Genomic DNA, 27,144 nt, shown 5'->3' on the forward strand with positions numbered 1-27,144 from the left:
AGATCCTTTGCTACTAATGAAAAATTTAGCGGGTTTCATCTCTAAAACTATGTGTTGGAAATAAGAAATGTTTGACATCCAATAGCCGATGATTAATAAATTAATGTTATCTAGTGCTGTTGTTAAACAAAACAAACTTTTACTTTTACTTCTCTTGGAGACATACTTATAATGAGAAATCCAGCTTACAACACAAAACAGAAGTAATAGTGAACCAATGTTAACATTTACTTAATTCAACTTAAAGGTGTAATTGATATTTCATTCCCAAATAACAAACACAAGAGGTAGTAGTTGGTATGTTTTATTTAATACTTGGAACAATCCATCCCAGCCTCCAAATACAAATAAGTATCTGGGGCCTAATTCACTAAACTCTGGCAACTTTGCGATCTTGCAGTGCAATGCTAAAAGACTTACAAAGAGGATGCTGTGTTGTCTAGCAGAGCCTAAGAGACCTTTGTGAATGAGGCCCCAGATCACCATTTCATCCTCTCCCTTTGCAGTTGTTTAAAACACTGATTAGTTTGTAGCAAACATAAAAAATTTAATTTCTTCACATTATAATTACATGTTTTTGACAAAATAACAGTAGATAGTATTTTGTATTACTGTTGAAATAAAGTGAATGAAAAACACTGTCATATAATACGATATTTCAGGTAACTATCATTGTTAGTTGTGTTCATTTTTTCTGTTTTACATCTTGTTTTTTGATAAACTGTACACCAGATCTGAACGTTCCAATCTGTCCATCCAATCGGCCAATGTCATTTTGGTCTCGCATTCTGAAACACAAAACAAAAATAATTATCACAAAGAACATTTATAATAACTTTAGCTGCACCCAGCACACTGTTTAATCAACAGGCTCAGCTAAGCCGCAGACTCTGGTGTGAACCTGTGAAAATAAACACTACGTGTAACACATCTGGATAAAGTTACAGTGGAGTGAAACAAGAGTTTGTGACGCTGAAATGGGGAAATACCCTAAAAATGGACTAAAGCCTCTTCTCTGTAACTGTTACTTCTCAGAAGTACATGCATTGTTCGAATTATGACACATGCATGTTGTGACATTACAAACACCAGGGTGACCAGAAACACTTCGGATGTATGGAAATTGATAATCTAAACAATAAAATATAAATAATGGCTGATTTCAATAACAAAATGGCTTTAATAGTAACAAAATATGCTGAATTGTTTACAAATTCTGTCATTTTAAAGGTGAACTTTATAATAAAAGTATCAACCATGAAATGAGCCATATAATTTAAATCTATTTTAGTATTACTGAATACTGAGTAAAACGTGTTATTCCTACTATCGCCTTTACGTAAGCGCAACTAAGAGTCTTACAGAATACCTACGCTAAACGTTGCAAACAGTACTGGAAAACATGCAATGTCATTCTTGATAATTTTCAGTTTGTCACTATGAAGCTGCAGTCAGGAAAATCACACAAACTACATCACTAATCAAGGGAGTTAACCTTCTTCCCTATTAGCCAAAAAACAGTTTAAAGTTCCCCAACTAAAATAGTAAGCTAGGATCTCTGTCTCTTTGTGTTCTAACTGGACTCACAAAACAACATCCATCTTTTGATAGGATACTGATATTTGGATCTCTAAAGATTTAGCCAGTCTCTTTTCACTTTAAAAACTGAAATATGATTTTACCGAGGTGTAGTCATGGCATCTTTATGCTGTTTTTAAGATGATGTGTCACATTTCCATACTTGATAGTCAAAGATTAACTTTATGATAAAGTAAAGTTAAAACCAGATCAAAAAATGTTTTGTCAACATGTAGTCAAATATCAGGAGATGAGATCGCGTATGTTTCGAAAAAAAACTATTTCAATTTTGAAAACATTATTGAAAATCTTGCATTAAATACATATAGTTATCCGATTTTTATTTAAAAAAATTGTTAATAAGTATTTTCTAAATACTGATTTGAGAAATCTGATGGATTTTAAATTAATATATATTTCCATTCAAATGTGTTGGTCTTGTGTAACAAATAAAAAAATCTATTAAAAACAATTTAATTGTCAAGCAGACAATCTGTAGACAAAAGTTGAAGGAACTACTATAATAAATACAAATCATACCTCTTCTTCTTCTTCTTGCTTACTTTCAATCCAACTGATTTATCCTGCAATACAAAGCAAAATCATGATTCTTAATTCAATCTGCATATAACGCAAAATTCGACTGGCTAATCAAATCCATTTGCAACAGTAAAACCAGCACTAACATTTTTGAAATTTTGGGGATTCCCCAAAAACCTATTTACATAATATATTCATATGCAACTTCTCACGGTTTAGTTGAACATCTCGCTCTAACCAGTGCACCACAACTAGTATATCAAAGGCTGTGTGGTATCTTGTCTGTAGGATAATGCATATAAAAATTCTTTGATACTAATGAAAAAAATGTAGCGGGTTTTCTCTCTAAGACTATATATTAAAATTACCAAATGTTTGACATCCAATAGCCGATGATTATTAAATCAATGTGCTCCAGTGGTGTCGTTAAACTTTAACTTTACAAAATTTAAGCAGTGAGCCCTGCCCGCTACCGACCCTCGTTGAGCTGCTGGTGCTCTCTTGTACTTGCCAGCAAGGGCAGTCCCCTCTCCCACCCACCCCAACCCTTTTCCTATCATGGACGAAGGAGCCAGCACCTGTGCCCATGACAGTCGTGCACTACAACAGCTTGTTCTGAATGTGCATGTAAAACAATATGACCTGACCTCAGCAGTGAGTTTTGGAAGTGTTCAATTGTAAAACACCTTTGATAAATCACACCCATCCTCACCTCTTCCATTTTACCAAGTTCTTCTTGAATTTCAATCTTTCTCTTCTGCTGGTACTCTTTGTAGTTGTAATATTTCTTTTTGGGGGGCTGTGAGAGAAACAACGACAGTGTCAGAATAAAACTTATCTGATGGAACAAATACCCTGTACATTCAAGCAACCAAGAACAGGAGGAAAATAATTTATATATACATATATGTATTCCTTCACTTATTCTTAACTAAGGTAGTCAAATTGCTCAATAATCAGCTGTTTATACCTTTGACCAAATTTGTGGACACCTTTCAATAATTAATCAGCTAAAATTAATATTACTTATAATAAATACTAGATTTAGTATGTCTTTTTGGTCTTTTCGAAATTATATCTGAAAAGAGCAAATTGACTAGCTAAACAATTAAGTACAGAAAAGCTAATACTTGTAATAGTGTAGTGAGATAACACCATATACAAAGTCCAAAATACAGCGTATATATTCTACTGACCATCCAAATTTATATTCTGTAATTACGAAGAAACACTGATTAATAATTATTATTATGATACTAGAGTTGCAGAAATTGATATGAGTCGACAACTGTTTATATCAGCTGTACAAAATGATCAGACAAGCAAACATTTCAAGTCCAGAATAACAGTAATAGCTAAATAAAAGAACCAAAGGTAAGTTGATAATACACAGGAAACAGTTACATTAAAACACACAGCACTAACCTTGGCTCCCAGACTGATTAACAGAACAGGAAACAGTTACATTAAAACACACAGCACTAACCTTGGCTCCCAGGCTGATTAACAGAGCAGGAAACAGTTACATTAAAACACACAGCACTAACCTTGGCTCCCAGGCTGATTAACAGAGCAGGAAACATTTACATTAAAACACACAGCACTAACCTTGGCTCCCAGGCTGATTAACAGAGCAGGAAACAGTTACATTAAAACACACAGCACTAACCTTGGCTCCCAGGCTGATTAACAGAGCAGGAAACAGTTACATTAAAACACACAGCACTAACCTTGGCTCCCAGGCTGATTAACAGAGCAGGAAACATTTACATTAAAACACACAGCACTAACCTTGGCTCCCAGGCTGATTAACAGAGCAGGAAACAGTTACATTAAAACACACAGCACTAATCTTGGCTCCCAGGCTGATTAACAGAGAAGGGAACAATTACATTAAAACACACAGCACTAACCTTGGCTCCCAGGCTGATTAACAGAGCAGGAAACAGTTACATTAAAACACACAGCACTAACCTTGGCTCCCAGGCTGATTAACAGAGAAGGGAACAATTACATTAAAACACACAGCACTAACCTTGGCTCCCAGGCTGATTAACAGAGCAGGAAACAGTTACATTAAAACACACAGCACTAACCTTGGCTCCCAGGCTGATTAACAGAGAAGGGAACAATTACATTAAAACACACAGCACTAACCTTGGCTCCCAGGCTGATTAACAGAGCAGGAAACAGTTACATTAAAACACACAGCACTAACCTTGGCTCCCAGGCTGATTAACAGAGAAGGGAACAATTACATTAAAACACACAGCACTAACCTTGGCTCCCAGGCTGATTAACAGAGAAGACATAGCCTCGTCCTTCTTCATTTCGTCAAAGCCTTTTATTCCAAACTTGCGAACGTCATATCTTGCCTGCTGCATGTCAAACTCTGTGAAATTCTTCTCGGTGTCCCCCTTACTAGATACATCATCTGATACCTGGACCTGATGAGTAAACAAGCCCACAAATACACATATAAGTAGATGTTCTGTTTGGTGATTTATTTTCATTCCAGCTTGGATAATATTTATAAAGGTACCAAAATTAAGGAATCTTGCCGAGAACTGTAAATTATGAAATATTGTAACTTTGAAATTGTTATAATGACCAGTCGGTGACACCAGAATGCAGATATCAAGTAAAAGTATTCACAAAATGTTCTCAACTTTGCGATCTTGTAGTGCAGTGCAAAAAGACAAGCTGGGACGATGCAATGTTGCTGCTTAAAGGTAGGGTCAACTCAAACAAGAGCCTTGTGTGTTGGAAAGATGCATACCCGGACCACCAACACATACTGACACTTTAACAAATGAAAAACGCGTAATTTTAGAGTTAATAAAAAAACATGATTATTCCTGCTAACTGGGGGCAGCCATTTTGTTTCGTTTTTGTGATGTCCGGTGGTATAGCTTGGGGCGAAGTGACGTCAGCTCCTGACCATCTCCTGTATGTACAGTGTAAACAAAAGCAGTAATTTTCGACAAGGCGTTTCTCTTTGATCAACCTGACTTGTAAAACAGCATAAATGACGTAATAATATAATAAACTATTTAACTAAATATATTTCAAGTTGCATTAACGGAACAAAATGGGGTTATAGTATTTTTCTCTGTTAAATAATCCTAAGGGAAAATGTACACTATTAGGCCTATTGATATGCTACGTTGGAGCAAAAACGACAACCCACGATACTCAAGTGATAATTTTCTTTTCTTTGGGACTACGTACCGGTAATTGGTCAGTTCGGTGGTTTTAGATGGAAAAGTCTACTTAATCAATAGTTTTACAGAACTATTTACAGTAATAAACCATGTCCATTACCATTTTAGGGGCGACAGGTAATATTCCACAATACCGGTATGTAATTTTGTGTCTAGACAGCATCAGTTAATTGGCTCGTCTGGTTACCAATCAAATACACACCTGCCGATCAGGAATCACAGGTAGAAGCAACTAACAGCATAGACCGATTAACTAAGAAAACATTCCGTCTATCATTTCAGTACGTAGACAAAACATTGTTAATTATTTCGACTTGTTGTGTAGCCACTTTGACAATGGTATTTTATTTTGTATTGAAAAGTAAAATATATATATATATATATATATAGTGCTGGATATACTTATTGCTGGCTTACTGGGATGTGTATTATTACAGAACATTGCAATGTATGACTATTTATCATCCCGCAAAAACCAGGTAGATTGTGTTTCTCTAGTTCTAAGGCTCATTCCTGACGTTACACGTTAAGTATTACGTAACCACCATCTCGCCAGAGGGCGTACTCACTGAGATGGTACAAAATGGCTGCGCCCATTATATATAATAGCCGTCACATATATCCGTTTTATTAATTAACTATACGATTATACTTGTTGATATTAAGCAATAATGTGCATTATATATCGTTGAATATGCATACCAGGCCAAATGTCTTAATTGTCCCTTCCTTTAAGAGAGCTTTGTGATTTAGGCCCCAAGTACTGCCAGACATGTTTTCATTTCTCAAATTAGCTTCAAAAAGGTTTCAACATTTTCACATGGTTTTGAGGCTATAAAATGATATTTTAATGGTATTCTTCCCACCACTGTAGACATCCAAACATGAAAAGACATTTTTTTACAATTAAAGATTTTGATTTGAGACATCCCAATATTACTAAAAATACTAAGTTCTATTCACCATATAAAAACTTCACTAAAATAATAATTAAAGTGTTAACAACACTGGAAAATGGCGAGGCAAATGCTATAAAGTTAGAGAGATCTGGTTACAATTTGAAAGAAATATGGATTTAACAATTACAGTTCTTTTCTTTCTTTTCGCTGGGTCATGAAACACTATGATTTCTGGCTCAGCTTTCCGTTTGTGGTTTGATGATGTCTGTAGTGTGTCTGTTTGGTTCAAGTCACGGTTAGGGTTACAAACTGAACTGTCAACTAACGCCTCGGCACCTAGAACATCCTTGAGCCACTGTTCTTTCTTTGATAACAACTTCCTGTCCGACCCTAACTCATCCTCTCTGACTGTCGGACACGTCTCACTGTTCAAAGATTTCTTCTTCTTTCGCTTCTTCTTTTTCTTTCTTTTCATTTCTTGTTCTGATGGTGATGTCACATGTTGTGAACTACTTCTTTGCTTTTGTTTTGGGGTAGATTTTGCATCATCGTCTTCATATTCAAGACTGTTGCCTGAAATGTACATGTATAATAACAACTCAACTGAATTAAAAAACCCTTAGATTTCAATATAACCAGAAGAGAATGGTAATTTTACATACATGTAGTGAACTAGCAGCAACAATTCAATCCGAATGTTTGTATGAGAAACTGTTTGGGCTCAAAGTAACGTAACGCCTATTTTGTATTGCTTCCTCAGATTTAGCTGCATGTAGTCAACCGGATAATCATATTTTGAAAAGGAAAGGAATATTTGTCTGATGGAACCTCAGCACACTGTACACTATAAAAACTTACTGTCTAACATATACTTAGAGACAGACAGACAGAGAGAGAGAGAGAGAGAGAGAGAGAGAGAGAGAGAGAGAGAGAGAGAGAGAGAGAGAGAGAGAGAGAGAGAGAGAGAGAGAGAGAGAGAGAGAGAGAGAGATATAGAGCAAGCGAGAGCGAGAGATGAGACATTGTTCAAGACTGTTACAATCAAAAGATCTTTTATATACACTTTCCCACTTACACTGACAGAATAGGGCAATCAATCCTGTAACCCATTGACTCTGTGTTGGCATATCGTTAAAGATTCATTAATGCAGTTTGTAACCCACTGCACCCCAGGTGAACATTCTACTATTGAGCCACATCTGCCCTTATCATAATTTGTTATCCGAAACATTTTGTAAGTAGACATTTCACACTTTTGTTTAAATATTGTTGAAAAGAATACGTATATCCAGGGTCGTAGTGGGTTTGGGAGATTTTCACTTTTAGCAACAAAATACAATATTACCAAATTCTTCTAGTTTCTGCAACAGAATATCTTGGGTTGTGATATCACTTTCTATAGACTGCATATTCTAAAATAAACAAATACATAGGAAATTAAAATATAAAACTTGCATAATATTGAATATGTAATAATATTCATGCAGCAATTGACAAAAACAGCTGACGTTTTGTTTAAATTAGTATCTCCATTCATTTTAACTCATTTTAAAATTATTATTTCTCTAATTTGTTTCTTAAAAAAAAGAGAGCATAATTTAAAATTCCATCACATTTCACTTACATGTACAAGTCTGTATTTGGTCTAGTTATTAGTGACAATATATCAGGTCAGAATGAATGCAACATTGGATTTCGACATGAATTTGTTTGCCACCTACATACAAATTTATACAACAAATTACTGGACAGTAAATAGTAAGTCTTGGTGATGTCACATGGTATGTGTCCCTCTTGAAAAACAATAGCCTGGTTTATGGAAGTAGCTAAACAATTTCAACATTAATTTAGACTACGACTTGCATTTAATCTCTTCACAACAAAAAATGGCATGGATATTAATTGGTTGATTTTGACAATAAAAATGGGAACAAGGTAAAACATTAATTCATCAAATCAGTCGTACATGACAATGTGCGTATGCAGAAATAATTTCCTGTTAATAGCCCGGTTCACTATTACTTGTGGATAAATAAATAATATAATAATAATAACTTTTAAAAAGAAGCAAAATATCAGTTGGGCCTACTCAAAACAAAAAAATTAAATAAAGTTTCTAAAGATTTTTGGCATACAAATAACTGAGAGGTTTGTTTTTGTGTTTTTTTAAATGTGTTTTTTTAATTATATTCATTTATTTATGTGTTCGAAAATGAGCAAAGTACGGATTTAGGTAACTACACATTACCGTGAGCATTTTCCTGGGTATTCTTTATTATTATTTTAATTAATAAAATACATAAAATGGAATCTTGCAAAAAGTACTTTAAATATAATATACAAAAAAAACCTACTATGTGGATGTAACAGAAGTGTTTTTGTTATCGCACATTGACAGTATGGGCGCAGACATCTTGGAAAAAAGTGCTTCCTCGATTATCTAAGTAGAACTCGCCAGCTGTTTGCACGATTCTAGTCTGTGAAAAAAGTAAATTTTATCAAGACTTGTCTAAAAGAAAAAACAGCGTGTAACTGTAAACGAAGAAAACATTATGCATGTCATCATTGTCAAGTACAAATTGTGACATTTAGAATTGAATTTTGAACAGTATGTTATTGTTAGATTTCTGTCATTTTGGTAGGATTTTCCTTTGACACTGTTACATATAAAGAACATAAATACTTATCATAAATAAGAGTGAGGGTCAGGGTTAGTGACAGTGCTAAAGTAAAGGTTTGAAAGGAAAGTCCTTCCCTTTATTCATTCAATTGTAATATATTATAGAGAAATAGAGATTTGTACAGGTTTGGTTTATACATGTATGTACTCTAAAGAATAAATGTTACAAGAAGAAACCTGACACCACTTTATAGATCTATCAGAAATGCATATCATGGGCGTACATAGGATTTTGAAAAGGGGGGTTCCAATACATAGGATTTTGAAAAGGGGTTCCAAAATAGATTGCAGAGATATTGGGCATATATTTCTATGTTGAGTAAATATAATAATGTCAGATATATTAAATTATAAAAAAAAGCGATTTCGGGGGGGTTCGGTCGAACCCATCGAACCCCCCCCCCCCCCCCCCCTATGTATGCCCATGATATTGAGCCAGCTTTGAACAGGAATATCAGATTTCTTCTTGTAGCCATTAAACAAGTATTCTGGCATGTTGTCAAACATTCATTCATTCATTAAAACCAAATATTCCTCTTTTGTTCCTTTCCAGATTTTGTATTTCCTTTGGAATTTATTTGTTAGAATTGATTAATACAACTTTGTAAGCCTTAACATACATACATGTATTATTATGTCTAGAATATTTCCTTTGCCTTAGATATACTGAACCAAATCTTTATATATGTTCATCTAGCTGTCTGTTATAGAGAGGTGTGTTCATCAGTCACTGAGTGTCGACCTCGATGTAGCAGTTCTAAGTAATCCAACGATATATCTTGACGAGAATGAAGTTCGACTGGGCACCGGCTGTCTACAGAAACCTCAATGGGATTCTCTGTGTGTACAAACCATCTGGTCTTCCCGTTCACAAAGTTACAGAGATCATACAGGCAAACATTGTCAGAGGTTTGTACATTGAAAAATCATATACAGTAAAATATATATCTACAGTAAGGAAAGTGAAGAAATTCTACATGATTTGCTTAATATTTTTAGAAAGGTACATGATAGAATACCAGTATCATGTCTTGAGACATCTAATACAGCTTGCAAGGTACCTTTTCTCACATCCGCAGTGTTGGTGCCATAGTGTGGCACAGTAATTATAAGACCCCTTGAACTAAACACAAAGGATATAATGTGTTACATTTTCATATGTTAGACACTGCTGATTATATTATGAGATGTGGTGGTGTAAGACAAAACCTTGAGTTATCTCCCTTGCCACTTTGGATTTTATATTCCTTCATCTTGATATATGTAACAGATCTTTTGAAATATTACTTATCATAACATGCTTAAACAACCATCTCAAAGACATAGAAATCATGATTTATGTTTGTTTACATATTATTAAAATAACACATACATGTATGTACAAGTAGTAGTGTATATTTTTTATAGTTCAATTACAGTTGATCTAAAGTTTAAGATTCTGTCTGAATAAATCAAACAATTACAGTGTTTCTGCCAGAAAGAAACTTTTGGGTATGGCACTATGGAATTGAATGGAACCACAGTCAACAGGGAGTATGGGAAACTACTTCAGAAAGAAAATGGGTTACGTTTAGGGTTAGGGTTAAGAAAATCATACAGTATTAATAAGTTCAATTAATTCTGTCAAAAGGTTAACTTAAAAAAAAAAATCTGGAAACCCTGAATTATATGTTGTTTTTATTTGAAAACTGACTCAAAATGTGTTCAATTTGTTGTAGATCTGAATGCATTGCCGTGTTACAAGTACGAAAGATTAGTGAGGAACGTAAACACCGACCCTGTCACTGCAGCAGCCACCACGTCGTTGTCGATGCCGACAGTAACCACACAACCCACAGTACAGGATGAATTGTCAGAACACAGGCTAGGTCTGTTCATCCCCTCTCACCCATGTCTTACAATGAATGGTTGACAAATGTATTTAGAACACAGGCTAGGTCTGTTCATCCCCTCTCACCCATGTCTTACAATGCATGGTTGACAAATGTATTTAGAACACAGGCTCGGTCTGTTCATCCCCTCTCACCCATGTCTTACAATGCATGGTTGATAAATGTATTTAGAACACAGACTCAGTCTTTTCATCCTCTCTCACTCATGTCTTACAATGAATGGTTGACAAATGTATTTAGAACACAGGCTCAGTCTGTTCATCCTCTCTCACCCATGTCTTACAATGAATGGTTGACAAATGTATTTAGAACACAGGCTAGGTCTGTTCATCCTCTCTCACCCATGTCTTACAATGAGTGGTTGACAAATGTATTTAGAACACAGGCTCAGTCTGTTCATCCCCTCACACCCATGTCTTACAATGAATGGTTGACAAATGTATTTAGAACACAGACTCAGTCTTTTCATCCTCTCTCACTCATGTCTTACAATGAATGGTTGACAAATGTATTTAGAACACAGGCTAGGTCTGTTCATCCCCTCTCACCCATGTCTTACAATGCATGGTTGACAAATGTATTTAGAACACAGGCTAGGTCTGTTCATCCCCTCTCACCCATGTCTTACAATGAATGGTTGACAAATGTATTTAGAACACAGGCTCAGTCTGTTCATCCCCTCTCACTCATGTCTTACAATGAATGGTTGACAAATGTATTTAGAACACAGGCTAGGTCTGTTCATCCCCTCTCACTCATGTCTTACAATGAGTGGTTGACAAATGTATTTAGAACACAGGCTCAGTCTGTTCATCCCCTCTCACCCATGTCTTACAATGAATGGTTGACAAATGTATTTAGAACACAGGCTAGGTCTGTTCATCCTCTCTCACTCATGTCTTACAATGCATGGTTGACAAATGTATTTAGAACACAGGCTAGGTCTGTTCATCCCCTCTCACCCATGTCTTACAATGCATGGTTGATAAATGTATTTAGAACACAGACTCAGTCTTTTCATCCTCTCTCACTCATGTCTTACAATGAATGGTTGACAAATGTATTTAGAACACAGGCTCAGTCTGTTCATCCTCTCTCACCCATGTCTTACAATGAATGGTTGACAAATGTATTTAGAACACAGGCTAGGTCTGTTCATCCCCTCTCACCCATGTCTTCCAATGAATGGTTGACAAATGTATTTAGAACACAGGCTAGGTCTGTTCATCCCCTCTCACCCATGTCTTACAATGAATGGTTGACAAATGTATTTAGAACACAGGCTCAGTCTGTTCATCCCCTCTCACCCATGTCTTACAATGAATGGTTGACAAATGTACCTAGAACACAGGCTCAGTCTGTTCATCCTCTCTCACTCATGTCTTACAATGAGTGGTTGACAAATGTATCTAACGAGTGAAAGAAACATTAAGTGAATGTATTATCAGGGATTTATTTTTCTCGTTCCATCCAGTGCACCACAGCTGGAATATCAAAGTCTGTGGTATGTGCTATCCTGTCTTTGCGATGGTGCATATAAAAGATCCTTTGCTTCAAATGAAAAAAAATTGTAGCAGGTTTCCATTTTAAGACTATATGTCAAAATTAACAAATGTTTGACATCCAATCACCGATGATTAATAAATCAATGTGCTCTAGTGGTGTTGTTAAACAAAACAAACTTTTATCATGGATTTATCCAGGATTTTTTGCCATGGTCTCATGGGATTGGGAAAATTAGCACGAGTAAATCTCACTGTTCATTTAAGTTATTAAAACAGATATAATTAAATATATACTCTTCAAAAAAAGAAACGCAAAAGGGTACAAATGGGTTATAACTCCGATTTTATGTTTCCTACCGGTTCATGCTTTGTGAATATAAGGTCATTGCATGTCCCAACACATTCCCACGGTTACATTCGATAAAACGCAGCTACTGTACAATAAAGTTCCAAAATGTGAATATTCGTAAAAACGCAGCCACGTGCAAACCATGTCACCACTGCACGTGCGTTGTCTGCACGTGCAACATGAACACCGACAGTATAAAAGTGCAGGGTGTTCGCTTGCCTGGCCTCTGTATCTGGCCGACAGTTGACAATCCAGGACATGCCACGTCTCAGTGAACCGCAGAGAAACAATGCCATCGGCCGACTAGACGCAGGCGAATCCAGAACGGTCGTTGCCAGGGCATTCCATGTGTCCCCAAGCACCATCTCCAGACTGTGGGACCGTTACCAGCAACATGGATCAACACGCGACCTCCCTAAATCCGGTCGACCACGGGTGACTACCCCCGGGCAGGACCGCTACATCCGGGTACGCCACCTTCGGGAACGATTGACTACTGCCACCTCCACAGCCGCAGCAATACCAGGTTTGCGCAGGATATCCGACCAGACCGTACGGAACCGCCTACGTGAGGTAGGAATTCGTGCCAGACGTCCAGTTCGAGGTGTCATCTTGACACCACAACACCGTCGACTCCGACTGCAGTGGTGCCAGATTCATCGACAATGGCCTCAACTGCGATGGAGACAGGTGTGGTTCAGTGACGAGTCCCGATTTCTGCTCCGACGTCATGATGGAAGATGTCGCGTGTATAGGCATCGTGGTGAACGTTATGCGGCAAACTGCGTGCAGGAAGTGGACAGATTCGGCGGGGGTAGTGTCATGGTGTGGGCAGCCATCTCACACACTGGCAGAACTGACCTGGTCCACGTGCAGGGCAACCTGAATGCACAGGGCTACATTGACCAGATCCTCCGGCCACACATCGTTCCAGTTATGGCCAACGCCAACGCAGTGTTCCAACATGACAACGCCAGGCCTCACACAGCACGTCTCACAACGGCTTTCCTACAGAACAACAACATTAATGTCCTTCCTTGGCCATCGATATCACCGGATTTGAACCCAATTGAGCATCTATGGGACGAGTTGGACCGACGCCTCCGACAGCGACAACCACAGCCCCAGACCCTGCCCGAGCTGGCAGCAGCCTTGCAGGCCGAGTGGGCCACCATCCCCCGGGACGTCATCCGTACTCTGTTGCTTCAATGGGCAGGCGGTGCCAGGCAGTTGTCAACACACACGGAGGCCACACCCGGTATTGACTCCAGATGACCTTGACCTTGGTGGTGTGTCCTATCACTTACTCACAATGGACTAGAGTGAATTGTGAACAATCCTGCAACATTTGGTAATTATCGGACTCACCATTCAATAATTAAATCAATTCTCCAAATGTTAAGACAATGTGGTTTTGCGTTTCTTCTTTTGAAGAGTATATACGTGTATATATATATATATTGGGAATTTTTAGCACAAAAATTGGGAATTTTCAGTGCAACTTTCGTTTGGGAAGGGGTCAATCTTCGGACCATAGGATGCCTGGATATATCTCTGATTGTACTATTAAAGTCAGTATATCATATTTTTTAATTTTTAAAATTTATTACACTGCAATGGAAAGAATACCCATGGGATATTTTCCATCTGCCACATTGTGAGATATGATTATGATTTTGATCAGCTGATCAGCAGTGCGACACTGTATGACTATTGTGTGCGACTCATTCAAAACGTGTGCACATTGTGCTTTCGATTTATACTTGCATAAATACAAAAAAAATACTTGGCATTGAATTAATATTCTTTGATGACATTTTAAAATGGATAATTATTTTGTTTCAGTTCTTGGACCACGTTACATCCCATCGGACATCACAATGCGTCATATTCATGGATTGTCAAGGCACACTTCAGGAGTACTCGGTATCATACTGTTTCTCTGCTTTATGTTTATATTCAAAATGAAAATACAAATTCTACCAATGTTCATGACACAATATCCACTTTATGTTTATAGTCAAAATCAAGATACAAATTCTACCAATGTTCATGATACAACATTCACTTTATGTTTGTAATTAAAATTGAACAGAAACTTCCCAAATGACGAAGAAACATACCCTAGTTTTTAAACACTATGGCATATTTGTTCACCATTAGAGCAGTTTTAGATTACTGAAATCATACTTTACTTATATTTTATTGTTTAGATTATCCATTTCTGTACATTTCTATCACAAAATGCATTTTTCATATTTTTAAAAACACATGTGCATCTGAGAAATATTGGTTATGGAGTCCAGTTTTAGTCTATTTTTAAGGCTATTTCACTGTTTCAACGTCAGACTATTTTCTCTCTGTTGTAACATTTTCCAAAAGTGTTTCAGGTTTGTAGATTAACTAAACTTAGTGTCCATTTTTACGAGATGGAACTAGAGTCTGTGCCTTTAAGGTTCAGTTTGAGTGATTTTGTTTTTGTTTTCAGTGTATGGAGTTGGGAGAGGCTGTCAGTATATAGAACACATCGCACAAGCAAAATATCTCCGGGTAAGAGACTTAAAATATCTCTGAATGATTGTCTGTGATTGGCCTCATTCCAGAATTGATCACTTTGGGCAAGAGAGGCCTCATAATTATTCTTTTAATATCTGGTAGGTCTGCAATCCTCCCCCCCCCCCCCCCCCAGTACATACTTGGTTTAAAGTATGTTTTATTTTACGAGTGGTGGGTATATCAACAAATTACCCCCTTCCCCTTCACCCCCCTTCACACACCACATACCCTTGTAACCAATTCCAGAACAGAACTAAACTAGTAATTTCTAAAAAGTTTATATGCAGTTGATAATAATAATAAAAAAATTAAATCTGTATTTTTTAAATGTTTATTTCTCAATATGATTAATAATGGGGCACAAGATAACAACCTTTGTGAAGCTAATTGAGGGTCCATCAGAATTACATATAATTCTATTACTTTCTAGGTCTACCATGTAAAAGGAAGATTTGGTTGGGCTACTGAAAACTTTTCTCCTAAAGGCCGGATTATTGAAAGAACATCATTTCGTGAGTATATTACATAAAAATATAAATTACAGAAAAGAGGTGTTAAAAATCAATGTTTAACTATCATGTTGTTTCCTATTAAAGACATACTGTCACGGATTTAAGGACCTTATTGCTCTGAAAATGGATAATAACTAAAAATTACATTAATTGTTGGAAACCAAATCTAGCTATTGCATTACCTTAACTGAACCATGATGGAGTGAAATCCATGTCAACCCTTTCAGCAATTTTAGTTTTTGAATTATGAACCATTGCCATAATTCAATTATTTTTACAAAATATCATTAATAAATGGAGTATGGTGGTTATGAATATGGTTGAATAAAGTACATTTAGGGACAAATCTAATTATTTTTGTTCAGGTAATACTTTGTTTGACCATTAAATAGGTCAGTGGTCTGTGACAATATGCCTTTAAGACTTACCCACGATTCACAAGTTAATATGCCTACCTTCAAAGTTAGCTTTTGTGAGCATAGAATTAGAAATAAAAGATTGTTGGGAATTTGAGGCTTCAATATTGTTGTGAGAAAAGCTGATGACGTCACTTGTTAATTTGCAGGTCATATCACGAAGCCAAAGCTGGACAAGGTCTGTGCCTCAGCCCAGGCTGGACATACCAAGAACATGTTTGAGTAAGTACCGTATTTGACCGGAAATAAGCCCAGGGGGCCAAGACAACTCATTGTGAGCTTAGCATGGGGTGGGCTTATTCCCAGACAAGGGGCCAGTTTTGTTGAAATTTTTTTTAATAATAATAATTAAAATAAATAACAATACTTAAATGAACTAGGAAGAAAACAAAAAACGTTCTGTAGCTCATCTATTAATTAGTGTTCCATTTGTTATTAATAAATAATAATTGTTTATTAATTAAATTGTGGGTTTTTTTTACTAGTATCTAATTATCAGAAACACACCTTCTATGTTACAATTACTTACCAGTGCTGTTTATTTACATCCAAAATTTAATGCTGAGAAGACTTGAAACAACAGCAATTAACAACAAACTCAATAACGTATACACACGTTTCTGACACCGGCAGCCAGCTTACACTACAAAGAATTATCAATCTAAGGTCATTGTTCTTAGCCAATCAGAATAAGGTATTTGCTTAATTAGCATTAACTGCGGACCCAGTGTGGTGGTAAAAATAGACATTGGTTTTCAGTTCATACTTGGGCTTGGATACTTCAGAGAAATACTGCAGGCATGAAATTGAAAACAATGTTACACACTGTTATTGTTAGACTGCTAAATCTCACTGGTGGTAAAATATTGTGTTACATTTGTGTTTAATTATCTGCAGGAGGTATGACCTTTTAAATGAACTTTGAGCAAACTTGCAATTTCATGTTATTTATAAGGTGACGAAGTTGGGGGCGGGCTTATTTACGAATGAGGGCCTAATTTCTTAAATGCTATCAAAACGGAGGGGGGCTTATTCAAAGACATGGGCTTATTATCCGGTCAAATACGGTATATGAATATAAAACATGTTTGAGTAAGTATCTGAATACTAAACACATGTTTGAGTAAGTATCTGAATGCCAAACACATGTTTGAGTAAGTATCTGAATACCAAACACATGTTTGAGTAAGTATCTGAATACCAAACACATATTTGAGTAAGTATTTGAATACTAAGCACATGTTTGAGTAAGTATCTGAATACCAAACACATATTTGAGTAAGTATCTGAATACCAAACCATGTTTGAGTAAGTATCTGAATACTAAACACATGCTTCAGTAAGTATCTGAATATAAACAAATATTTGAGTAAGTATCTGAACACAAAACACGTTTGAGTAAGTATCTGAATACAAAACACATTTGAGTAAGTATCTGAATACAAAACACATGTTTGAGTAAGTATTTGAATAGAAAACATGTTTGAATAAGTATTTGAATATAAAACATGTTTGAGTAAGTATCTGAATATTAAAAAACATGTTTGAATAAGTATTTAAATATAAAACACATGTTTGAGTAAATATTTAAATATAAAACACATGTTTGAGTAAGTATTTGAACATACTAAACATGTTTCAGCATCATCTGAAAATGATGCCACCCAAAAAAGAAGACATTACCAATAGCTGATAATACTTAATAATACCGTTTTGTCCATTGTCTTGTGATGTTGTACTCTGTGATGTTTGTTACTTCATTTATACAATGTTGATACTGGTTACCTAAACTGTAATATTTATAGGATATTAAACAAGCTTCCATTTCATATCATATTTATGTCACCAATTAAAATAATTTTCAGTTGTCACAAGCTTTAGCGAGTGACAATGAAAATTATTTCACATGGGACATAAACATGATACTAAATGGTAGCGAGTTTAATATCCTCGGTGGCGTAGTGGTTAAGCCATCGGACTACAGGCTGGTAGGTACAGGTTCGCAGCCCGGTACCGGCTCCAACCCAGAGCGAGTTCTTAAGGGCTCAATGGGTAGGTGTAAGGCCACTACACCCTCTTCTCTCTCACTAACTACTAACCAACTAACAGTTAACCTACTGTCCTGGACAGACAGCCCAGATAGCTGAGGTGTGTGCCCAGGACAGCGTGCTTGAACCTTAATTGGATATAAGCACGAAAATAAGTTGAAATGAATGAATGAATATCCTATTTATTACCCTTAATCAATCTTAATTTATATCACTCATCTCGTGTGGTTGACGTTCCTGTAAGGTAGTTGTGCACCAAGTCATTGTGTGACATCAAAGTGTTACGTCCCACTTGGCATTCTATGTACCAAGATAGTTTTAACCATATGATTAATAAATAGAAGATCTCTACTGTTGTTAATTGGTAAATAAACTAGTTGTTAGAATTAGCCATGTATTAGACACCCTGTAATATCCACTGACCTAAACTGTTCTGTGTTCTCTCTTGTGTACAGGTACGCGGGAGTCCATCTAGACAGCCAGACATGTATTTAGATACCCAGTAATGACCTTAAATATTCTATGTGGTTGTTAAATGAGTTCTCTCTTGTGTACAGGTACGCAGGAGTCCATCTAGACAGCCAGACATGTATTTAGACACCCAGTAATGAACTTAAATATTCTATGTGGTTGTTAAATGAGTTCTCTCTTGTGTACAGGTATGCAGGTGTCCATCCAGACAGCCAGGCAGCGTACGAGCTGGCTGCCAGGGGTCTTGTTCGCCCTGCCCACGGCCAGACTCCTCCTATGTTGTACGGGGTCAAATGTATCGACTTCAATCCCCCGGACTTTACGCTGGGTAAGTGTGTTTAGCATGAGGGAACTTCAGTCATGCAGTATGTAATGGATCACAATACTAATGCTTACATTTAAAAATTCATGTACACTGGTAGAGGTGTAATTCTGAGTGTTGAAATATTTTATAATAATACATTTTTGTATTATCAAGATTAGTAGTAATGGCTGAAGGATATTGAAGAATAGGATACAATGGTAACAAAATGAATATGGATGGTCTATTCTAAATGGTTATTTAATAAAAGACCAGTAGAAGTGGAAGCTTTAATACTGTACTCAAAGGCCGTGGTATGTGCTATCCTGTCTATGGGATGGTGTATATAAAAAATCCCTTGCTGCTAATCAAAAAGAGTAGCTCATGAAGTAGTGACAGCGGGTTTCCTCCCACAATATCTATGTGGTCCTTAACCATGTGTCCGATGCTATATAACTATAAATAAAATGTGTTGAGTGTGTTGTTAAATAAAACATTTCCTTCCTTCCTTCTTTAATACTTTACATACTGTTGATTTGTTACGTTGAAATTGAGGAAACTTGTAACATTTTAATTTTGTGAAGTCTGACAGTTGCCACAAAATCATTACCGGCTGAATTCATAAGAACACCAGGCAACATTTAACTAACCCAAGTGGAATATTTTATAGAACCGAAGTATATTATTTTAGTAAATGCCACTGAAAACTACATATACATATCTTTTCAGAAATCCACGCCATTAATGAAAAGTGTACCTACATGGGACACCTGATTCACGATATCGGCCTGCAGCTAAAATCTGGTGCAGTGTGCACGCACATCAGACGACTTAGATACGGCCATTTTCTTCTTGACCACGCTCTGCTTAGAAACGACTGGACCCTTGAGAACATCCTGCTGAACATGAGACTGTGTCGCCCCCTGGTGTCGGTCGACAAACTGCTGTCTGACATCAACATCAAACAGCTTCCGTCTGGAGCAGACGTCAGGAGGATTTCGTCTGGACATGATGTCGCAGATACAGAACCTCGATTGTCTAACACAAGAACAAAAAACATTGTGTCCTTACTGGACAGCAAGAGTGAAATAAATGATGACTCATTGATAAGGGGAGACAATGCAAATGATGATTCATTGAAAGGGGGAAATGATGAAAATGATTCATTGATAAGGGGAGATAATGCAAATGATGATTCATTGATAAGGGGAGATAATGCAAATGATGATTCATTGAAAGGGGGAGATGATGAGAATGATTCATTGATAAGGGGAGACGATGCAGAAGATATCTCGTACAAAAGAAATGAAAGAATGTATCCATCTAGATGATGGAATGTTACAGTTTACTGAACTTTTCATAATAACTATTCTTTTTTTTTAAAGACTACATCCCTGGTCTTTGTGTTGTTTATGTTTTTACATAGAATTGAACCTACAGAAAATAGCACCTTATATAACAACCACCTAACCATAAAGGACAGTTACGGTGGGTCCAGCCAGCGTTAATATTGCGATATGTATGTAAAGGTGATCTGATAAGAAATGGCTTACGGTGTTTGGTGTCCTGGGTGGCATATGTACAGAGGTTAATGTGTACTCTTCAAAACAAGTAGGGGAATTATAATAAAAGGTATATTAGCTGTGGGGAATGGTTGTATGATAATAGTGAATTAATTGGGCAAACATTACAACCGGTAGTTCAGCATTACAGTAGGTTTTATGACCACCAAAGATCTTGAAGGACAATTGGGGTCAGAAGTGAAATTTGAAAGTTGACGTTTTTTTTATCAGTAAATCGCAAATTCAAACAATAAAAATGACTAAAAACAAAACAATAACAACTGTATGATCAACAGAATGAAAAAGATTGACAAAAATAATGTTCCACAATAATTAATCGACCTTCCTGGAAATTGTGAAAATAGAGAATGACACCCCACGCACGTGTACTGGGCAACTGCGTGATGGATGTACAAAATATGGAATGTGTTTCGGTGTGTTGATAAACAGACCTGAACGTTCTTTACTAGGATGTCTGTGGCCAAAACGTATGTTCGGTCTAATAGTTGATGTTAACATTAATATTTCAGGTTGCCCTACTTTTTTTAAGGGTATGTATATTTTGATTTGTATTGCAGTTATAGTACCTGTAATGTTTTACAAAATAATATGTACAAAGTGCTAAGTAATATTTTATGTTATATCAGTAGCTTATGGGTGCCACTTGGTCTAATGAATGAGAAAAGACAAAACACTTGACTATTCAACATAGCTATCAAAACCTGTGGCAGATTATGCATTGTCCTCTGCAGATAAAAGAGAAACACCACACACACACACACACACACACACACACACACACATACACACTCCGCTCCTCCCCCTAAGTTGCTGGCATCACGTATGCTTGTATTCAATTATTCACTGCCACACACAATAGTAGGAAATATTGTAATCCTTGGTAACAACATAACAGTGATGGGAAACTGGTTGGATGGGACATTAATAATGCTGTAGTATACTCCTTGATAAAAACAGACAGCACACTGGTTGGAATGGGAAATTGATCATGGTATACTATAATCCTTGGTAACAGCATAACTGATGGAACACTGGTTGGAATGGGAAATTGATAGTGCTGTACTATAATCCATGGTAACAACATAACTGATGGGACACTGGTTGGAATGGGAAATTGATAGTGCTGTACTGTAATCCTAGGTAACAGCATAACAGTGATGGCACACTGGTTGGTATGGGAAATTGATAATGCTGTACTATAATCCTAGGTAACAACATAACAGTGATGGCACACTGGTTGGAATGGGAAATTGATAATGCTGTACTATAATCCTTGGTAACAACATAACAGTGATGGCACACTGGTTGGAATGGGAAATTGATAATGCTGTACTATAGTCCTAGGTAATAACACAACAGTGATGAGATACTGGATGGAATGGGAAAATGATAATGCTATACTATAATCCTTGGTAACAACATAACAGTAATGGCACACTGGTCGGAATGGGAAATGACCAAGCATAACCAGTCTCATGTGGGCACTTAAAAGCGTATCAAAACAGTAATACAACCAAACGTTTACAGTATATAGGGGGGCACTGCTGCCTCCGTACACTGAAAAGAATACATTATCTTCTTTAAATGTTGAAAGGCAAATTAATATATAAAAATCCCCACCACTTGTTGGCATCTTACAGGCGCGAATCCAGGAAGAAGTGCTGAAGGAGTAACACGCCCCTCCCCCGCTCCTTGCCTACGTTCAAAAAAAAAAAAAATGCGTGTTCAAAGACCTCTTCCCATGCCTGGCAACCTAACCCCCTTTAACAAACCCCTGGGTCCGCGCCTGTCTTACGACGCCTTTTACTTGCAAAAATTGCCCACAAGAGATGAGAAACTTTTGCTGGTAGAGGCGTCATCACTATAGATAATATTGTAGCAAAATGACAATTGTAGTGAAGAGTATGTCAGTAGTGGAGCTTTTTGATGCATCCTGGATCATTTTAAAATGAAGTTGAATTAAAGTAAGGCCCGCCATTACCACCCAACATTTCTGAGATGAATGGTGATCAAAGAGAAAACGTTGACGTTTGTGTCGAGTTCTGAGGGAAGTTGGTAAAGGGCCATTTCACGTAAGGTCTACTTTTTGTCCCGTCTCGAACACTCATTATTACAGGAGCGGGATGTAGCCCAGTGGTACCCCCCACCCACCCACCCAAACCAAAAAAACACGTACCCTATCCCGCAATAAATAAATATGTATGGTTTTGATTTCGGCAGCACCTTGGTCCTACCCCATCCCTCCGCTACTTACAACATTGTTATCTAATTTCAATAATAATCTTATTACAGATGAGGAACAAAAGTGCCTAGTACTTCGTCTGAATTATTTCATTTCTTTAAATGTCTTTTGAAAAAAAAAAAAATTTACAATTACGATTACTTTTTATTTGTGTTTTTAAATGTTTCCGGGAATGTGCCGACAAAAAGGGTACATTTCCATACTTTCCACTTAAATATCAATAACAATAATTTAAAAAATAATGATAAAATAAAAATCGAGAAAAAATAATACATTGAAGAAAAGGGGTCGGCCCCTTTTTCTAGGTAGGGTCGGGTTTCGATTTTTTTATGCCTAAATTAAGTACTTTAGTAAGGTATCTATAAGAAGAATCGTAATTAAGCGTTTGTCTCAATTTTCTAGCTCATTACCAAACATTGTTTTATTCCACACTTTGAATGTGTGACGCATCCACGCGCCCCGCCCACCGTGGAGAGGCGATTGTGGCGCCCCGAACGGCTACAGGTGATAATTTAATCAAATACAATTCTTACAGAATGCTCAAGGTGAGCCGTTCGCGCGGTCAATACGGGTAGTTATAGTCCGTTCCATAATATCGTCAACCAATAATAACGGGACGAATACGCGGGTTCTGTCAAATATTGTTATTGTATGTTCCTCGTATACCGTTGTGCAACGGCCTGAGCGAAATAAAGTTCTGTTGTGTTCTGTCATTGAACTAAGAATAACTACCCAGTGTCGTCGTAACGATGTGTGCGCAATACAGTTGTTCATTCTAACATAAGAAAGAAAATATAACTATTAATATTATAATAATTTGAAAAATACTAACAAGAAATAAAAATTATTATTTTAATTCAAATAGGGGTAAAAGTGCGAATGGTTAATTATCGTTACTCATCTGGCCCGTAGGAATGATGGCTGGAGGGAGACGGAAGGGGGGAGGGGGCGAGCACAGCCTTTAGTGGGAGACATGCCATATTTTTTTAATCTTTGTTTATATGGGGGGGGGGGGGGGGGGACTGTGCCACTCCGGTTCCTACGGACCTGCTCATCTGGTATAACATTAAACAGACCTTTAGGAACAATATCTGGGGTGGGGTGGGGAAGGGGACACAATCTATAGTTTGGGAGGGGGACACAATCTAGTGGGTGGCACAAGCTAGATTTTTATCTTTATTTATATAGAATAGGACACGGTCTGTTAAAAAAATCAGTACTGTTATAAAGGGAAGAAAATTATATATACAAAATAAGCATACAGCTTAATGATTAACACAAACAGATTTGGAATCATGGCAGGCACTTGGGATTTAATGGCCATGAAAGGTCAAATCAACACTCCGTGTGCTGTAATCGTCAACTACATGAAAAGTTTACAATGAGGCGCGTGTTTCACCGGTTCAAGACGGTCTTTTATTCACACTTGATAAATGGTTATTCTGACACCGGTGACGCTCGGGTCGCGAGTTTGTACCTGTGTGGGAGTAGTCTTATATTAGGTGTAATGTTTACATGCAAACAAGTGATATTGTTTGTTGTTTTTTGTGTGGATTTTTAAAATTATTATTATTATTATTATTATTTTAAATGTTTTGTTTGTTGTTTTTGTTGTTTGTGCGTTTTTATTTTTATTTTTATATTCTACAAAGGCCTATTTACAAGATGTGAATAAGTCATTAATAATTTTTACTGTCCGATGCTCAGCCACCGGCCTTGTCAGACGACATGGGATATCACACGTCAATAAAATCACTCAATATTTTTTATATTATAAAATGGTGGCTTTTTAATGTAATTATTCTTTATTTGACAAGGGTGGGTTAAAGGGAAAATCAAGAAACCAGTGTTTATTAAACAAATTCCAGTCCAGCCGAGCAGAGTAGGGGGCTGGATGTTTTAGAACTGCCTCCGCCCCCCCCCCCCCCCCCCGCCAATAATTCTGAATTTAAAAAAACAAAAACCTGTATTTACCAGAATTCGTCATGCTGAATTTTACTTTTAGAATGCAGGAATTTGCATTTAAGAATACCAGTCTAGTGTCCATGACACCACCACCCCACCCCCCGAGAATGGAGAAATAATATAAACAGGCTACCACAGGAGTATAAAAGTATAATTTTAAAAATTAATTCATGGAATGTTTTGAAAATTAATAGGCCTATAGTATTATTACATTTTAAAACTATACCATGAAATAAAATTAAACTGTGCGAAGTATTTATGGTAAAATAAACAAAAATTAAGTCAAATTTAAAAAATTATATTCAGTATTAAAAACAAATATAGGCTACATTTGGCTCTACCCGTATGTCAGTTAAATATACATAATTTTGCCCCCCCCCCCCCCCCCCCCCCCCCCCCCCCCCCCCGCACGTACAGCTGTTGATAAGCTGTAGGTATCTGGGAGTATATTGCCCGGATGACAATGTCAATCCTCTTAGCACATTGGAATGCACTTACGACAACAATGAAACGGACTATTTATCTTCCATCCCGAATCAGGTTAGTCACGTGACTCGCGGGAATGTTGTCGAGTTACGATTTTACTGCTACGTGTATTGGGTGGGAGTGAGGGTCCCGCCAGGCCCCGCGACGTACGACAATGTGTGTGGAACGCTACTGCTGCTAAACACGGAGCCATGGCACTCAGGACGTGGTGTTCTTTCACAGGTAAACGTAAACGTAGCTCCGCCGCGATCACTCGCTCACTTAAAACTAACCCCGATGGGTTGAGATAGGCCACGGGCCGAGTCAATGACGCTTCACTTTGCAGTGTGTCACCACGTAACCACGATAGTTCCTACATCGTTGTCATCTGCACGTGCACTTAGTGTCTCGTTGCTAGCGGCGTGGTATTGTTCTTAAAGGTTTTTTGAAGCGTGTTTTCTGTTGAAAAAGGTTACGGTCAGATGTGGAGTATAGACGTAAACCCCGAGGTTTATCGCAGAGCGTGACAAATGCGAGTGCCAGTTATCGCACCTGAACTCTTCCACGGGCCAATTGTCTGTGTCTACCTGTACGCTTATGTTGCATTTCCTTGTTCCGCTTTCTCTTTACAATGACACATTTCGGAGATGGTTTCATAAAACTAATTTCATTTCGTTGTATAGATGTTGGTGTAGTCTGTTATAATAAATATAACCTATTTATATATTTATTGCAATTGCACCTGTCTTCACAAGTTCATTGCCGTGAATTATTATAACGCAAAATTGGAATTTTTATACCCTCCATGTAACATTTTATAAGGCTTAGCAAGTTTAAAGTTTGTTTTGTTTAACGGCACGACTAGAGCACATTGATTTATTAATCATCGTCTATTGGATGCCAAACATTTGGTTATTTTTGACACATAGTCTTGGAGAGAAAACCTGCCACAATTTTTCCATTAGTAGCATATCTTTTATATGTTTCATCCCACAAACAGGATAGCACATACCACAGCCTTTGATATATCTGTCGTGGCTGGAGCGAGAAATAGCCCAATGGGTCCACTGACAAGGATCAATCCTAGACTGACCATGTATCAAACGACCACTCCCACCTTGAAAATTACATAAATGTTTGTCAACAGTCCCCAAACCCTTCCCTAGTGTATGTCGCACATTAAATGTAAACCACCCATTTTTCTGTGTCCAATTCAGACTATGCTGGGGTGTCGTTAAACAGCAAGTCATTCATTGATCATTAATAAAGTATTAATTTAAAGGGACAGACCCTAGTTTTTAAACACTAAGGCATATATTTCACTATTAGAGCCGTTTATTATCACTGAAATCAAACATTACTTATATTTTATTGTTTAGATTATCCATTTCCATACAACTGAAGTGTTTCTGGTCATCTTGTTGTTTCTAATATCACAAAATGCATTTTTCATATTTTTAAAAATGCACATGTGTCTGAGAAGTAACAGTTATTGATTCGAGTTCTAGTCTTATTTTTTAAGGATATTTTCCGGTTTTAACGTCATAGACTCTTGTTTCATTCTGTTGTAACATTATTCAAATGTGTTACAGGTTTGTTGATTAACTGAATTTAGTTTCCATTTTTACGAGTTAAAACTAGGGTCTGCACCTTAAGTATAATGTTCTCGTGTGTGCACACTGCACATGCACACATACCTGTAGTAACATACACCAACACAGTGGCACACATACCTGTAGTAACATACACAAACACAGTGGCACACATACCTGTAGTAACATACACCAACACAGTGACACACACACCTGTAGTAACATACACCAACACAGTGGCACACACACCTGTAGTAACATACACCAACACAGTGGCACACACACCTGTAGTAACATACACCAACACAGTGGCACACACACCTGTA

The 27,144-nt window shown here is 37.0% G+C and overlaps 3 protein-coding genes across 5 annotated transcripts in view; 2 read left to right on the forward strand and 1 right to left on the reverse strand.

The window, feature by feature from the left end:
* Positions 1–288: 288 nt before the first annotated feature.
* Positions 289–8,680, reverse strand: LOC121384399 (uncharacterized protein C1orf131 homolog). 2 transcript variants are annotated; one of them, XM_041514782.1, is made up of 7 exons: positions 8,596–8,680; positions 7,587–7,653; positions 6,429–6,814; positions 4,398–4,565; positions 2,831–2,917; positions 2,119–2,162; positions 289–788 (listed from the first exon to the last, which is right to left on the reverse strand). In XM_041514782.1, the coding sequence occupies exons 2-7, from the start codon at positions 7,648–7,650 to the stop codon at positions 686–688; spliced, it is 852 nt and encodes a 283-aa protein (XP_041370716.1). In that variant the 5' UTR covers positions 7,651–7,653; positions 8,596–8,680; the 3' UTR covers positions 289–685. The 2 variants fall into 2 exon arrangements, with proteins under 2 accessions (XP_041370716.1, XP_041370715.1); XM_041514781.1 differs by having other exon boundaries at positions 8,490–8,647.
* Positions 8,681–8,756: 76 nt separating this feature from the next.
* LOC121384397 (mitochondrial mRNA pseudouridine synthase Trub2-like) lies at positions 8,757–20,368 on the forward strand. Of its 2 annotated transcripts, none has more exons than XM_041514779.1 (9): positions 8,757–8,849; positions 9,619–9,830; positions 10,640–10,789; positions 14,513–14,593; positions 15,156–15,217; positions 15,654–15,735; positions 16,301–16,373; positions 18,859–18,998; positions 19,701–20,368. In XM_041514779.1, the coding sequence occupies exons 2-9, from the start codon at positions 9,710–9,712 to the stop codon at positions 20,300–20,302; spliced, it is 1,311 nt and encodes a 436-aa protein (XP_041370713.1). In that variant the 5' UTR covers positions 8,757–8,849; positions 9,619–9,709; the 3' UTR covers positions 20,303–20,368. The 2 variants fall into 2 exon arrangements, with proteins under 2 accessions (XP_041370713.1, XP_041370714.1); XM_041514780.1 differs by having other exon boundaries at positions 9,632–9,830.
* A 4,864-nt stretch (positions 20,369–25,232) lies between these two features.
* LOC121383452 (protein crumbs-like) overlaps positions 25,233–27,144 on the forward strand; it is a 156,576-nt gene continuing 154,664 nt past the window's right edge. The window contains exon 1 of the mRNA XM_041513504.1: positions 25,233–25,469. Coding sequence (XP_041369438.1) covers positions 25,439–25,469 — 31 coding nt within the window. The 5' untranslated portion in view covers positions 25,233–25,438. The remainder of the gene's footprint in view (positions 25,470–27,144) is intronic.

The sequence above is a fragment of the Gigantopelta aegis genome, chromosome 10, assembly GCF_016097555.1.
Source record: "Gigantopelta aegis isolate Gae_Host chromosome 10, Gae_host_genome, whole genome shotgun sequence".
NCBI lineage: Eukaryota > Metazoa > Mollusca > Gastropoda > Neomphalida > Peltospiridae > Gigantopelta > Gigantopelta aegis.

Coding starts and splice junctions, on each gene's coding strand:
- LOC121384399 (XM_041514781.1), bottom strand. Junction 4,566..6,428: donor CGAAAAGAAAGAAAAGAACT/GTAATTGTTAAA, acceptor TTTACTCATCAG/GTCCAGGTATCAGATGATGT. Junction 2,918..4,397: donor TAATCAGCCTGGGAGCCAAG/GTTAGTGCTGTG, acceptor TTTCTCTCACAG/CCCCCCAAAAAGAAATATTA.
- LOC121384397 (XM_041514779.1), top strand. CDS start 9,710: ATGAAGTTCGACTGGGCACCGGCTGTCTACAGAAACCTCAATGGGATT. Junction 9,831..10,639: donor ACAGGCAAACATTGTCAGAG/GTTTGTACATTG, acceptor AATTTGTTGTAG/ATCTGAATGCATTGCCGTGT. Junction 18,999..19,700: donor TCCCCCGGACTTTACGCTGG/GTAAGTGTGTTT, acceptor ATATCTTTTCAG/AAATCCACGCCATTAATGAA.